At 36.9% G+C, this 15319-nt stretch overlaps 1 protein-coding gene across 1 annotated transcript; it reads right to left on the minus strand.

The window, feature by feature from the left end:
* Window positions 1-10504: 10504 nt before the first annotated feature.
* Window positions 10505-15311, minus strand: LOC147291398 (uncharacterized). The gene is made up of 5 exons (XM_086235936.1): window positions 14240-15311; window positions 13250-14197; window positions 12277-13150; window positions 11209-12064; window positions 10505-11107 (listed from the first exon to the last, which is right to left on the minus strand). The coding sequence occupies exons 1-5, from the start codon at window positions 15309-15311 to the stop codon at window positions 10505-10507; spliced, it is 4353 nt and encodes a 1450-aa protein (XP_086092062.1).
* Between the last annotated feature and the right edge of the window lie 8 nt (window positions 15312-15319).

The following is a 15319-nucleotide window of genomic DNA, read 5'->3' on the forward strand; positions in this document are numbered from 1 at the left end:
CCCCGGTCAACTAACACCCAGCTAGGTTTGACCCCCTTTTATTTTTATTTTTCGATTATAGCCCTGGTCACTTAATCTTTTCATTTCTCAGTCTCTCTCTCTCTCTCTCTCTCTCTCTCTCTCTCTCTCTCTCAATCTCTCTGCGTGTTCTCTGTTCTCTCTCTTCTGTGCGCGGCTGTCGTCGGCGTGTGTGGCATTGTCTGGCTACAGTTGCCAGCAAGATCACCACCATCAGCTCTCTCTCTCTCTCTCTCTCTCTCTCTCCCCTTCTGTCATCACTTTGCCCCGAATCATGCCCAAACAGTCCAGATCGCCGCGACCTCGATTGGTGGTGCTCGCCGAAGATTTGCCTTTTATGGCTGAGTTAGAATGCTGAACCACCCAAATCTTCTTCCTTTCGACGTCCTGAGCACGATGGTGTGCTCGGATTCTCCATCCAACCAGCCACGGCGGCGAATCGAAGCCACAAAGGCCACAACTTCTCCAGTTAGCGATCTGCCTAGCTTTTCCGATCATTGACTCATTTTTTGTAATTAGTCTTCGGCGAAGCCGGTAGAGGCGGCGGCGGAGGGGGCAGAGGTTAAGGTTTCGAAGAAGGAAGCAGAGGTGAGCAGTGTGGTGGGTGAGACCGGCGAGGCTATCAATAGCTGGCAGAGGTGAGCATCACTAAGATGGGTGAGGCAGAGGTGAGCTTCATTTTTCAAGTTTTGAAATTGTTATTCGCTTTCTATTCGATGACGTTTGTTTAATGTTTGATGATTTTGGAGCTTCTTCTTTGCTGTTTGGTTGTTGAGAAAATGTGCGGAGACAAAAAATGAATAGGTGAGGTTAGAATAGGAAAAAAAAACTTGGAGTCTGTGTATTATGTTTGGTTTCTAAAAGTTTGCCTTGTAATATAATTCATATCTTGAACAAAATCAAATTAAATAAATCAGCCATAATTTATTTGCCCTTGTAGACTTATTGTTTGATCTCATTTATGTCATATATCTACATCAATTTCTTTGAAAATTTAGTTTTAGTTTCACTTCGTAAATATTCAGTTTCACTTATAACTATGTTTTGCATATAATTATAGTGTTTTTGTTTCATTTATTTTTTATTGAAATTGTTTTATTATTCAGTTTCAGTTAGAATTTAAAAATATATTTGAAGATTTGAGAATTTGAAGTTTTGAAGATTTTGATTCAGTTTCAGTTGTAATTGAAAAAATGCCTAGAGCTATGAATTATGTAACTATTTGTTTTGAGTATTTATGTGAAATTGTTTTGTTTTAGGTGTAATAGAATGTTTAAGCAGTGTGATAGTGTAATTAAATTATTTTCTCAATTTAGTTACAATTTGAATATTTCATTTTGAGGGAATATCTTATTTTCAATTTCCGTAAATATTCGATTTTTTCAGTTTCAGTGTTTGATTTTCTTTTTAGCAAAATATTGAGTTTCAGCAAAAAATTCAGTTTCAGAAAAAATCAGTTACAGTATTGTACCGAAAAAAAATTTAGTTACAGTGATATCAGCGCGTCAGCTCGCGTTAAAAGGATAAAAAGAGGTATTATAAGTTTTAGGGGGTTTTTCAAATTTTATAAACTAATTTATGTCTCCATAAATAATAATATTTATTTAAATTCAAGAATTTCTAAAAAATTTAATAAACATTATATATTCTATTCCAAGTAATACATTATTAATTGCCATTTATTTAAACAACAATTTATCATTAATGTGTTTTTATCAAATTGTTTCTTTATGTGGCAATATTTCAATTGTACAACTAATCGTTATAAGTCAAATATTAATTTCTCTATAATTTTATTGGGACGATATATGTTGAACAACTTAAAAAAATTAATTATTAATTATTCTTAAATAATTATTAAAATTTTAAAATAAATAATCAGGCCGGCCCAGCTTGACACGACTCGTTATGGATCGGGCCATGGGCCGGACTGGGCTTAAGGTTAACAATAATTGGGTTAGGTTGGACCACCCTAATTATTAAATGGGGTAGCCTGAGCACGACACGAAGTACGAATGGGCTCGATCAATTTAAACGGATCGGACCAGCCCATTGTACACCTCTACTTTTGGCCCAAAAAAAAATGGGAAATAGACCCCAGTAGTAAGGAGTTAAATTTTGAAAATGTCGGCGAAATTTTCGCTTTTTTGGACTATGGAAATTTTAACACACAACTAACTCGTTTTCGGCCAAATTTCAATGGTTTCGCCTAAATTTCGGTAATTTTGCCTAAATTTTCGGCTGGTGGGATTTATGTGTTTTGGGGAGGCTTGGTTTTGGGAGGAGCTGAGGCCATGGAGAGAGGAAGAGAGGAGGGGCTGGGTTCGGTGGCAAGGGGGCGAGATGAGGGAGAAAGAGAGGAGAGTGGGCTGGTGGTCAGCGCCGGTGAGCTGGGCTGGGGATGGAGATGCCAAGAGAGAGAGAGAGAGAGAGAGAGAGAGAGAGAGAGAGAGAGAGAAGCATGGGAATGGACTGATGCAGAGAAAAGAGAGAAAGGATAAGAAGAAAAAAAGAAAGATAAAGGAGAAGAAAAAAAAAAAAAAAAAGAGGGAGTGAAGTCTGTGTCAGGGGAGGTTGGGTAGCGTGAATGTAAATGAGGAGAGAGAAATGAAGATAAAAATTTGATTTTGAATTTTTAAAACTCATATTTGTAAATTTACAAAAATGTCCCTCACTTTAAACGCTCGTATCTTTCAAACCGTAGCTCTGATCGATGCACAATTTGCGCCTACGTGTTCGTGTGTTTGAGACATTTCTAACAAGCCACAAATTGAAATCAAAAGCCCAATAGTTCAAAAAGTCAAAGAATGGGTCAAACTAATTTAAAACAAAAATTATAAAATTAACCCAAAACATTTTATTTCTCAAATAAATTTCTAAAATATTTTTCAAAATAAAATTTGAAAAAATACGGGGTCTCACAATCTACCCCCTTAAAAGAATTTCGTTCTTACAATTCCTAAAGAAAGTAATAATGGAATAACTTCAAACAAGCACAAGAAATTAGCACACTAGTCTTTCTTTTTTTCTTGGTTTTTGTTATGTTCTTAATTGCATAAATTATAATTATTATCATCGGACTGAAAGTGAGAAATCTTTCATGTTTGTGTTTGAAAAGAAGAAAACAAGAATATGGTTGAACAAGAAAACAAGAATGTAGCACGCGAGTCTTGCCTTTCTATTGCTCTTGGTTTTTGTGTTTGTGTTTTTATTTTTGTGTGTTTGTGTTTGTGTTTTTGTTTTTGAGTTTGTGTTTGTGTTTGTGTTTGTGTTGTGTTTGTACGTGTTGTCTTTTTCTGAAAATGATATATTGTCTTCGAGTATTTTTATTATCATGATGCACATGGAAGAACATCCTTTGTAACTCTTAATTCCATCTAAACTAATATGCTTTTTCCTTTCCATTTGTTCTCTCTCTCTCTCTATATATATATATATATACATATATATACATGTTCCTTGTATAAAAATTTCATAACTGAATTTATATTTTATTCATAAAAAAATTGTGGACATCCGGAAATTTTCTAGCATTTACTTATCAATAGACATACTAAGTGATACACATAGAAAGATCACATTATGCAAAATTCTAATGTAGTATGAACTAGTTACTTGTTTACAGTTTGACATAACTTGTTGATCGATGTTCTATAATTTTCATTAGTTTTATGAACATTTTGTCATAGAATAGTTTCATGTCCAGTTAGCTTGCATATATGTACGTACGTTCCCAATCCTCAATTGTCTTGTAAGTTTGATATATATGATGCTTTTGAATTTTTCCAAAAAATTTGTCTTAACAGATGATTTTAAATATCCAACAATATAAAGTGCACTAGGAGATTCTCTAGGAATATTAGAAAATATCCAAGTTAGGTTATAATGTTTTCCACAAATCACTTCGATACCTGGTTATCAATCTTTTTGTTTTGTTTTTTTATTTTATTTTAATCCATAGTACCTGGTTTGTTCTTTGATGGCTGTAGGTACAATTGTAAGAAAATAAATGGACTTAGGCATTATTATATCCGGGTTAATTAATCAATAATACTTAAGGTGTAAGTAATAGGATAGTTAACTAAAGCATAATCCATATTGGCATAGGATTGCTTAGATACACAGCTATCATGTGAGCTGTATAATCAGATATATATATGGTATATCAAGTCTTTTATTAGAATCATATAAGGATTGGACTCCTAGACACCTTTATGGGAGGGACTAGGAGACATCGGTTCAATATAAAAGCAGGGGTCCCTGACTACATAGAGATACACCAAGCATTCATTGTCACTGCCCCATATTGTGTGAGTCTTTCTATTCATTATGTACTGGTTGGAAGATCTTTGTTCCAAGGACATAAAGGCTTATAGGCAGCTATTGTAGAGATGACTTCATTTGGTAAGTGCTCGTGCATATTAGGCTAAGATATACTAGGTACAATGATTATAGTATAACTTGTGTTTTTGGTGCATTGTATGTTTTCAGTAGTGTATAAAGAACTTACAACAATCTCTTCTCAAATGGCAAGCAATAAAGATTCAACAATTCACAAATGGGCAGACAATGGAGTGTGATATCCTTCTAAAGATATTCATGCTTCTTAATGTTAAGAATTTGACTTCTGGTATTTCTACCGTGTGTATGTCATAGCGTGTAGCTTGATTTGACCCCATCATTTGGAAGAAGCTTCATTTTAGTACGGTAAAGTCTCATTTCTTTATTGTTCCTCGAGAACCAAATGCTTGATTTGATGATTCGGAGTCAAGCGACAGAATGATGGGGATCTTAAAGAGTGTTTTGAGTTTAAGTTGTGGAAATATATATATATATATATATATCATGCTTGATTTTCCATTTCCACATATTCACAACAAATGAGCACTTGCTTTGTGCAACTGAAAGGTCTTAGTGTTCACTAACCTAAATGTAATATATAAAAAAGGCTTTATTTGAATAAATGATGCTCTCTTGCTTAAATCATGTGTGCCCTTTTGCCGCAAAATTTGTAAGGGCCATTATTGCCTTTACCCTAAAATATAAGATATCATGCTTGATTTTCCATTTCCACATATTCATAAAAAAAGAGCACTTTCTCTGTGCAGCTGAAAGGTCTAAGTGTTCACTTTTCCAAGCTTAAAATCATGTGCCCTATTCCTGCAAAATTTTCAGGGGCCATTGATGCGCCTTTACCCCTAAACTTAAGATCTTAAGTCTTCGGTGCACAATGGTGGGCAAAGGAGCTTTGGCTTATATACCGAACAAAATGGAATATCTAGAAGTATTGAATATATCTCAATGTCTGCTTATGGATGACTCTCAATATCTAGACCACGTTTTTTTTTTTCCCCATATCTTAACAAGTCAATCATTGAATTAGCCTCACTGCTCAAAGAGTTTCTTATTTGTCAGAGAGAGTCCTGCTTAGTCTGTCAGTGTACGGTAAAGCATGATGGGATCATGATGTGATCTGAATGTGAAGAAGGAATTTTGCAAATGGATGAGGTAATTTGCTTTCAATTTGAAAAGATATTATGCTTGCATGGTTGAAATTTGTTAGAACAATCATTTTTGAACCCTAGACATGGCGCCATGAATAAACTTTGATTTCATAGAAAATTTCCTTTTCATGCCGTTGGTAATAAAATATAGTTTGAATATTCTATAGAGGCTTTCTTTGTTGTTAGAGAGAGTTAAGAATTAATTCGTGGAGATAGATAGATAAGATTGGAGGTTTGATGAAAATTGGTGTCTGGTTTTTGAAAAATCATATATATTGAATGCACATTTCTCAGGCTAGACAAACTGATGATATAGGGCATACGTCATCCGCGTTTGGTGGTATCTGATTAGTACTGTTTTTTTCCTTTCCAACCAATAGTACCATTTAATGGTATGAGAGATAAACTTAATTTCTTCTGCAAATTTATAGAAAAGTGCATAGCAATTCCCTATCAATTTTCCATATTGGATATTCGATCCATAATAGGCACTTTTCCATTGCATTGTGCATGTGCATTACTTGATTTTTCTAGTACATGCAAAGATCACTTGTATATATATCTTGCCCGGTGAGGGAGGTGGAGAGGGAGGGCCCGGTGGTGGTGTAGGTAGGCAGGCAGCTGAATAGGAGGTGGAGCAGGAACAACAGTAGGTAGGGGCAGTATGAGTGGCAATGCAACTAGATGAAGCTCCAAAGGCTCCTCCAAGGGTGCTGTCGACTTAGGCATGCACGAGCAAAATGAAAACTTTGCTCAGCAAAGATAACATGGCGCGAAGTGTAGACCTGGTTGGTGAGAGGATCCAAGCAATAGTAGCTTTTGTAATGATCACTGTAATCTACAAAAATGCATTCTTTGGAACGAGATGCCAATTTGTTAGTAGTATAAGCCCTTAGGTACGGATAACAAGCATATCCAAACGTGCGAAGAGACGAATAATTAGGAGACCGACCAAATAGACGAAGATATGGAGAAGACCAACCTAGCTAGGACTGGTGTAGGCAAAATATTGATGAAAAGAACGACAGTTAAAGCCGCCTCGATCCACAAGGGAAAAGATGCATTGGATTGTGTAAGAAGAGTGCGAGTGATGGTGGCAATGTGTCGATGCTTACGTTCCGCAAACCCATTTTGTTGAGGTGTGTGTGCACAATATAAACGTCGAACAATCCTATGAGAATGACAAAAATCAATAAAAGAGGAATTCACAAATTCCGTACCACCATCACTTTGGAAAAATTTAATAGAACGCCTAAAAATATTGTGCACCATGAAATAAAAATTTCGAAAATGAGAGAAAACCTATGATTTATGTTTCATTTGTAAATCCAAGAAAAACAGTTATAATCATCAATAAACAACACATAATATTTATAATCCAGAATCGAAGAAATTGACGACATCCAAACATCTAAATGAATTAAATAAAAAGGACAATTTGGCGTAATTTATTAGAAATAAATGGAAGTTTGGTGGACTTTTCCAAAGCACATGTTTTACAAAAATTCCTAGTAACACGGCCTAAACTAGAAGAACATAAAGCCAAACGAGAAAGTATGTCGGCGGACAGATGACCTAAGCGATTATGCCACAAAGCGGAAAAGGTTGCAACTAAGGCTTGCGGTGACAACACGAACAAGGGATATAGATCGACCATCCTTACATGGGCCATGAAAAAGAGGAATACCATAAGACAAATCAGAGATAGTAAAATGAGTAGGCTCAAAAGAAATACGAACATATATTGTTATCCTTTGTAAAACAAGCAACCAAAGTAAATTCTTTTTGAGAGATGGAACATGAAAAAGATTGGTTAATTGGAATTTAGAGGAGCCTAGAGTGAGGGAAATGGTACCAGTGTGGGCTATAGGCAAGGCGCGCATCATGTACCATTACCAAGAAGAACAACGTCATTACCGTTGTAAGTATTAGGATCATGCAAGACGCCACCATTGCTTGTCATGTGATGAGTAGCGCTAGTGTCAATATACATGTCGGATCAAAAGAAAGAGGAGGATAAGTCGAGTCGGATTGAAAACCTGCAAAATGAGAGTCTAATAGGATGGGCCGAGAAGGGTACATAGTTGCATGATGGCTCGGTGAATTGAAAAATACAACATGGAGCATGGAGGAGATCGGCTGGGGAGAAAGTGGCCTGCGGTGGTGGCTAGAGGTACACTTTGTATTTATTTTTTAGGATATAAAACATGGAGCAAGGAGGAGATTGGCCAAGGCGAAGGTGATCGCCGAAGGTGGCCGGTGGTGGTGGCCAGAGGTGAGGGAGAGTGAGAGTGAGAGTGAGAGTGGGGTAGTGGGATTTCAAATAACTATTTGTACTTGTGATTAATTCATGGCTTTGGCCTTTTCAAATCTATCTTGGATTTGGGCCAAATCCAAATAATTTCTTTAAGGGTCCGTTTGGATTCTTGGATTTGGATTTGAATTTGAATTTGGATTTCAAATCTATGCATTTGAAATCCTTGTATTTGAAATCCTTTGATTTGAAATTCTGTTGTTAGTTTGGATAAAAAATTTAAATGTGAAGATTTCATTGAGAATTTCAATTTAAAAATTTTTGTTTGACAGTTTAGGAATTTACATGTACATTTGATTAAGAATAAAAAAAATATATGAAATATGATTTTTATTTTCATTTATTTAGCAATATAAGATATATATTTAAAATAACAAACACAAATTCAGGTTTAGTTTAATTGGTTGAAGGTTTTATTTCTTATGAATAAGGTTGGGGGTTCAAACCCTAGCAACCACACAAGCTTTCTCTTTATTTTTTAGAAAATAAAACATGGAGCAAGGATGATTTTCGCCGATGATATATGGTCGCCGGAGATAGTGGCCAGAGATGATCGCCAAAGGTGGTGGCCGGAGATGGTTGTTGGCAACGATGGCTGGCAGTGGTCGCTAGAGGTGGTGGCCAGAAATGGTCGCCAAAGGTGAAGGAGAGAGAGAGTGGAGTGGTGGGATTTCAAATAACTAGTTTACGAAGGAATTTGAAATTCATGGATTTGGACCTCTAAAATCCACCCAAATTCATTCCTTAAATTGAACCCAAAGAGGAGGATTTGGATTTGAGGAGCCTAAAATCCAAGTTCTCCCAACGAAATTCCTTCATCCAAACGGACCCAAATTAAACCCAAACACGTGTATTTGGACTTGGGTTCCAAATTCAAATCCACCCCATGCAAAACCTTAATCCAAACATGCCCTAGATGTTCTTAGTTAAGTATATCTTGATGTTATTGGAAAAAATTCATCCCATCATGAATCAGATGATTGACACCCATCCGTCAATTTATATTGGAATTTTGGACAAGTTTTTCAAAAAAAGGGCATTAGTAGACATTCATTTTCGTAGTTCAGTACGTATCTAATATTTAGTCCTTCTCTTTTTTCTAATGACTAATTCCTCCTTATAGCTTAATACATGTCAAATTCTGATTGACTAGTAAATAGGAATGGTTCGATTACTTTTAAGAAGCCAGACACTGCATGTCCTTTTAAAAATGTAGTTTCCCTAGTATGGAACACTTATGCAGATGGAAATGCTATACATAGTTTCACTTCTCATTGCTTTCGCATGCAACTCTTTCGAGAAAGCATTTTGGGGATATTCTTTTTGCTAATGTCTGTTGTTCGTCAGGAGCTAACTATTGTGCAGACCAATTTAATGTGTTCTCCTACCTTTGAAATTAACAAGGAACATTCTCTCTTTTACTAATTACATGACTTGTACAATAAGGAACATATTTTACCAAAAAAAAAAAAGGGAAAAGATATTCTGGGCTAAAACGCCCTGTGCCAATTGGCTCTGTTTTGGAGATAGAACAATAATTTTTGGCTCAAAATGGTTAGGGAAGAGATATTTTCGGCCCACTTATGAAGAAAGCAAAATCAAAATCGAAAAGTCAAGACTCAGATAAAAAATTATAGCCTGTTTGTTTGGTGATTCAAAAACTATTTAAAAAAAAAAACAGTATTGGAAAAGAATAGGAAACCGACCCTTTCCTAATGTCTTTACACCTTTTTAGCCTCATGTTTACTCGATGGTTTACATGAAATCTTCTATCGCTATCTTATCACGCCTATTGGGACCAAATTAAGCCTCATGTTCTTGAAGTTGTGTATGACTTCTTCACTAATAGGACTTGGCTTTACTGAATCATAGTCATCACATTGCTTTAATCTCTAAGGTTGAAGTTCAAAGATGGTGATTTCCGGAAATTATGTATATTTTCTCAGCAGGGGCTGCACTATGTGGTGAATATCTTAGTTGAAGATATAGATAATGCAGAGGCTAGGCCAAAAAAAGAAAAAAAGACATAGATAATGTACTAATCTAAATTATATGATCTTCTTTTTATTACATGAATAAAATTATTCTATCATAAACAATTATAGGTAAAAAGAGTTCAAATACAGTCAGAACCTACAAAGCAAGGTCCTTGCAATCATATAGGAAAGGTTTGAAGTACAAGAGATCGATGACCAGTTAATTTGAGTTACATCACCAACAAGAATATTTGTACTTTGAAAGTTGCTGCAGTGGTTTGCATCAGAAGTACGCATGCCAGTTAACATCTAATTAATTTTGGCATGAATGGTGGGGCAGAATTTTGGCTCTTGTGTAGCATAAAGTAGAAGATATAATAAAATATTCATAATCCGTTGCATATTTATGTGTAACGTACGTACTTCCAGTTGCATATTATAATCTGTTCTTTCCCTATGAGGTCAAACAATGCATTTGAAAGGATTCTTTGATGTAACTTCCATGTGAGGAAAAGTAAATAGGAAAGTAGAAATTTTTATATATTACATATGCCAATGCAATATATATAAATATATATATATATATATATACAGTTCCTCTTGTTCATTTAGGAAGCACATAGAAGATTAATGTTACATATGCCATTTTTTTTTTTCGGTACAAAGGAGGGCTAAAGCCCAGAGAAAAAAAACTAGCCTAGCACAGCTCTAGCACAAGAGGAACCTGAAGCATCAGCCAACAAAATTGATAAGACCTCAGTAGGAGGCACAACAAACCAATGAATCCCCAGCTCCCTTCCAAAGCACAACGAAGCAAGGCAATCTGCCGCAGCATTTTGCTCCCTATAAACATGGGAGATTGAACAACTAGCAAAACCAGAAATAAGAACTTTGCAACTATTAATAAGGCTAAAAAGAGGATGAGAACTATCAACATCCTTAGAAATCAACAAAACAGCCACAGCAAAATCACTTTCCACAAGCAAATTAGAGCAACCAAACTCCTTAGCAAGAGAGAGCCCCCAAAATAAATCCCACAACTCAGCTTCTAACACAGAACCAATACCAAGATTGACATAAAAGCCTCTCAACCAGTCACCATTATTATCTCTGAGCAGCCCTCCAGCACCAATAATTCCAGAAGAAGAATGTCTACACCCATCAGTGTTAAGCTTCAAAAAACCCCTAGGAGAAGGAAGCCAACAAAGAAAAACAGTATGTCTAACAGGCTTAGCATTCACTGACTTATTAGCACAAGACCAATCCCAAACATATTGAAAACTATATACTGAGGTCTTTGAGGAATCACAAAATGAGAGTCAAAAATAAAACAACATCTCCATTTCCACAAAAACCAAAGAGCAGAAATAAACAAGAGATTCCAAGGCTGACCAACTCTAGTAGGAATTTTAGACTGCAAATTAAGCCGCAGCCAAACCTCAAAATCATTAGAGTTGCCCATAGAAACGCCAAGAAGATCCTCCAAAGCATTCCATAAGGACAAAACTGGGCTGCAATATCTAAACAAATGCTCTAACGTCTCAGAAACACCATGACATCTAGGGCAGTCAGAAGAAAAGGAAAACCTCCGCTTAACCCTCTGGACATTAGTTATAAGTTTACCATGACAAAAAGACCAAAGGAAAGTCTTGAATTTAGGAGGTAAGAACATCTTCCACAAGAAAGACCAATACCAATCAACAAAATTGTTGTCAAACAAAGTCAAATAAGCTATCTTAACAGAGAAAACACCATTATTAGTGGGATGCCAAATGTACCTGTCCACACCACTACCAATAGCACCAGCCTGCACAGTAGTAACTTTTTGGATAATCTCAAAAGGTAAACATTCCCTTAAGCAATCCACATCCCAACCTTGCTCATCAAGAAAATCACTAACAGTAAGCTGCAACATCTCCTCAGAAAGCTCAATAGTAGCAAAAAGCTGTAACGGGCCAATATCAAGCCGCCTATCAATCCAAAAAAGAATCGAATTACCATTACCAACCCTCCACCTGAGGCCATTCGGAAGCAGCTTCAAAACACAAAGAATGGCTCTCCAAGAGCTTGAACAATTAGCAAAAGCAATATCCTTAGCAGTCAAAAGATCATATTGCTTAAGGTACTTACTTCGCAAAATTTGAGACCACAAACCCATCTCATGCTGCAAGAGTCTCCAACCAGTTTTAGCAAGTAAGGCTTGGTTCATCAAAGTAGATTTCTTCAGACCAAGACCCCCAAAAAACTTAGGACTGCACACAACATCCCAGTTAACTAGTGGACATGAGACCTCTCACTAGAGTGACCCCAAAGAAAGTTCCTGTTGAGCCTATCAAGTTGATCACAAATAGAAGTAGGAAGCAAAACTGTTTGCATAGAATAAACATGAATAGCAGATGTGACAGAGAGAAGAAGAGTGAGCCTCCCTGCCATAGATAAAGTCCTGCATTTCCAAGAAGATAACCTCTTCTTAACCTTGTCAACAATCTCACTATACGTATCTTTGACAACTTTGGTGTGAATAAGAGGAACCCCCAAATATTTCCCAAGGCAGTTAGTTAAGGGAGAACCACAAACAGAAGTAACTTCAGCAGCAATGATGGGGCAAGTATTAGAAGAAACAAAAATACTTGACTTCTCATAACTCACTTGCTGACCGGAAACAGTACAAAAAGCATCCAAGCAAAGCTTCATAATCTGAGCTTGAGACACAGAAGCTTCACCAAATAAAATCAAGTCATCAACAAAAAAGAAATGAGACACAAGAGGGCCACCTTGACACACATTCACAGGTTTCCACTGAGAACTATGAACCTGTTGAATGATTAAATGAGACAACTTCTCCATACACAAAACAAAAATATAAGGAGAAAGAGGGTCGCCTTGTCTTATACCACAAGCAGGACTGAAGCAAGAAGAAAGCTCACCATTAATAACAGCCTGAAAGCTAACTGTACAGATGCACTGCATGATAAGCTCCAAAAGATAACCTCTTAGACCAACTTCCCAGAGAACATTTCTAATGAAACCCCACTTGAGCCTATCATAGGCTTTGAAAAGATCAATCTTCCAAGCCATATATCCTTTAGACCCTCTAGTCAGCTTGAACTTATGAAAAATCTCCTGAGCCACCAAAATATTATCACTAATATGTCTACCAGGCACAAAGCTAACTTGGTTAGGATGAACCAATTTAGACATAACAGGCCTCAACTTAGAAACCACAATCTTAGAAATTATTTTATACAAAGTAATGCAGAGACCAATAGGTCTCAATTGAGCGACTGAAGAAGGATTAGCAACCTTAGGAACAAGAGCAATGAGAGTCCTATTTAAACCTTAAGGCAAAGTGGCAGTAGCAAAACATCTGAGAACCAAGTCCACAACATCATGCTTACACACATCCCAATGCTGCTGAAAAAAAGAAGCAGGAAGACCATCGGGGCCTGGAGCCTTCAAACTCCCAATAGAAAATAGACTAGCTTTAATATCAGCCTCACAAACCTCTCTATTAATAAGCTCAAGCTCTTCAGTACTCAAAGAGGGAAAAAGCTGAGGCAAATAACTATAAGAAATAGATCTCAAATTATCCGAAAAAAGATTTTGAAAATAATCCACAATAATATCATGCAACCCTGCCTTATCATCAACCCAAACACCATCATCATTGTAAAGACCTTCAAGCTTATTTCTTCTTCTCCTAATGATTGTAGAGAGATGAAAAAATTTGGTGTTCCTATCACCAGCTTGGAGCCAAAGATTCCTTGATTTTTGCAACCAAAACAACTCTTCCTGTTCAAGAAGTAAATTGAACTCACTGCATAAATCACTTTCAAGCTTAACCAAATAAGGATTATATCTCTGACATAAAGCCTTTTGAATGTCATTCAACCTAGCAAGAAGCCTTCTCTTTCTTTGAAACAAACAACCAAAAACATTGTGATTCCAATCCTTCATAGCATGAACCAAATTCTGAACTTTTTGAACAGCATGACCAGAGAGAGAATTCCAAGTATCAGCAATAAAGCCCTTAAAACTAGAATGTTGCATCCACATAGCTTGAAACTTGAAAGGAAGAAAATCCTTTCTAGGCACATGAGAGGAGGATAAACACACCAAAATAGGGCAATGATCAGAATTAACTTTGGGAAGGTGTCTAACATAAGCATCAAAAAAAAGTTGTCTCCAACTAATACAACTTAACGCCCTGTCCAACCTTCTCCAAATAAGACCATCCCCATCCCTCTTATTATTCCAAGTGAAATCAGCACCAATGAACCCTAAATCTACAAGAGAATTTCTGTTAATCCACTGAGCAAAAGGGCCATCAACAGGAATAGGATTACCACCCAACTGCTCCACACTTTCAACAATATCATTAAAGTCTCACAGCCCCAACCAAGGGATAGAGGTAGAAGACAACAAACCATCCAAGTAGCGCCAAAGCATATCTCTGGGAGTATGACGGGGGTTAGCATATACTGCAGAAACGAACCACACATTTTGACCCATAGTCACTAAAGCAGTGACAGTTTGACTAGAACAAACTAGCACCTGCAAATTGACTGAAAAAGAGTCCCACAACAACCAAACACCTCTAGAAAACCCAGAGGCATCCGCAATATAGTAATTACTGAAGCTCAAAGACATAACAACCTCAAGAGCTCGAGCAACATTCCCATCTTCATCATCATCAAAACCACCAGGCTTCATTTGAAAATTCTCATTAGAACACATAGAAACAGGATGCAAATTGTCAGGCACATGAGAAACCAAAGAGTCAAGCCCTTCATCAACAGCCACTCCAATAGCATCAATATTAGGAGGATCATGACCATGGATAACATCATTCATACCCTTAAGAATGCTAAAACTGGGGGGCACCTCAACATTGAAGAAAAAATGACCTCTCTCATCTTGTTGAACATCAGCACTTCGAACTTGCTTACCAATTGAGGAAGAAACCCCAACTTCCTTGCCACCTCTGGCTTTAGCACCATATCTAGCTTTAGCCTTAACTGCAGCATTAGGTAAATGAGAAGAGGACTGCTTATTAGAAATATCCTTGAAAACCTTTCTATGGTTCTTAGACTTCAACTTGCCAACAGAAGCAGGGAGTTTATTCTCAACATCAGGCACTGGAGCCTTGGACTGCCCACTAGAACCACTTTGCATTTTCTCAGCACCAACCACTTTACCATAACCAAAAGGCCCAACAAGAACAGGCCCTGAGGCATCACTAGAGGAATCAACCAAACCAGCCTTAGAAGCATGCTGTAACGCATTGAAACGAGAACCAGAAGCCTTAGCACCATCAGACTTATCATTAGGTGTGCAAGACTTATCAGCAGAAGTTCCAACACTAGGCTTTTTTCTCCATTTGGGCTTGACAAACATCCAATCCCCATGAAGTTTCTCAGGTAGTACAGGGGCACCAGAAACACCATCATCAACCACGATCTTAGAGATGACATGCTCACCCTTAGCAGGATCAGACATATTATTTA

Source organism: Dryas octopetala, chromosome 3, assembly GCF_963921425.1.
Source record: "Dryas octopetala chromosome 3, drDryOcto1.1, whole genome shotgun sequence".
Classification (NCBI taxonomy): domain Eukaryota; kingdom Viridiplantae; phylum Streptophyta; class Magnoliopsida; order Rosales; family Rosaceae; genus Dryas; species Dryas octopetala.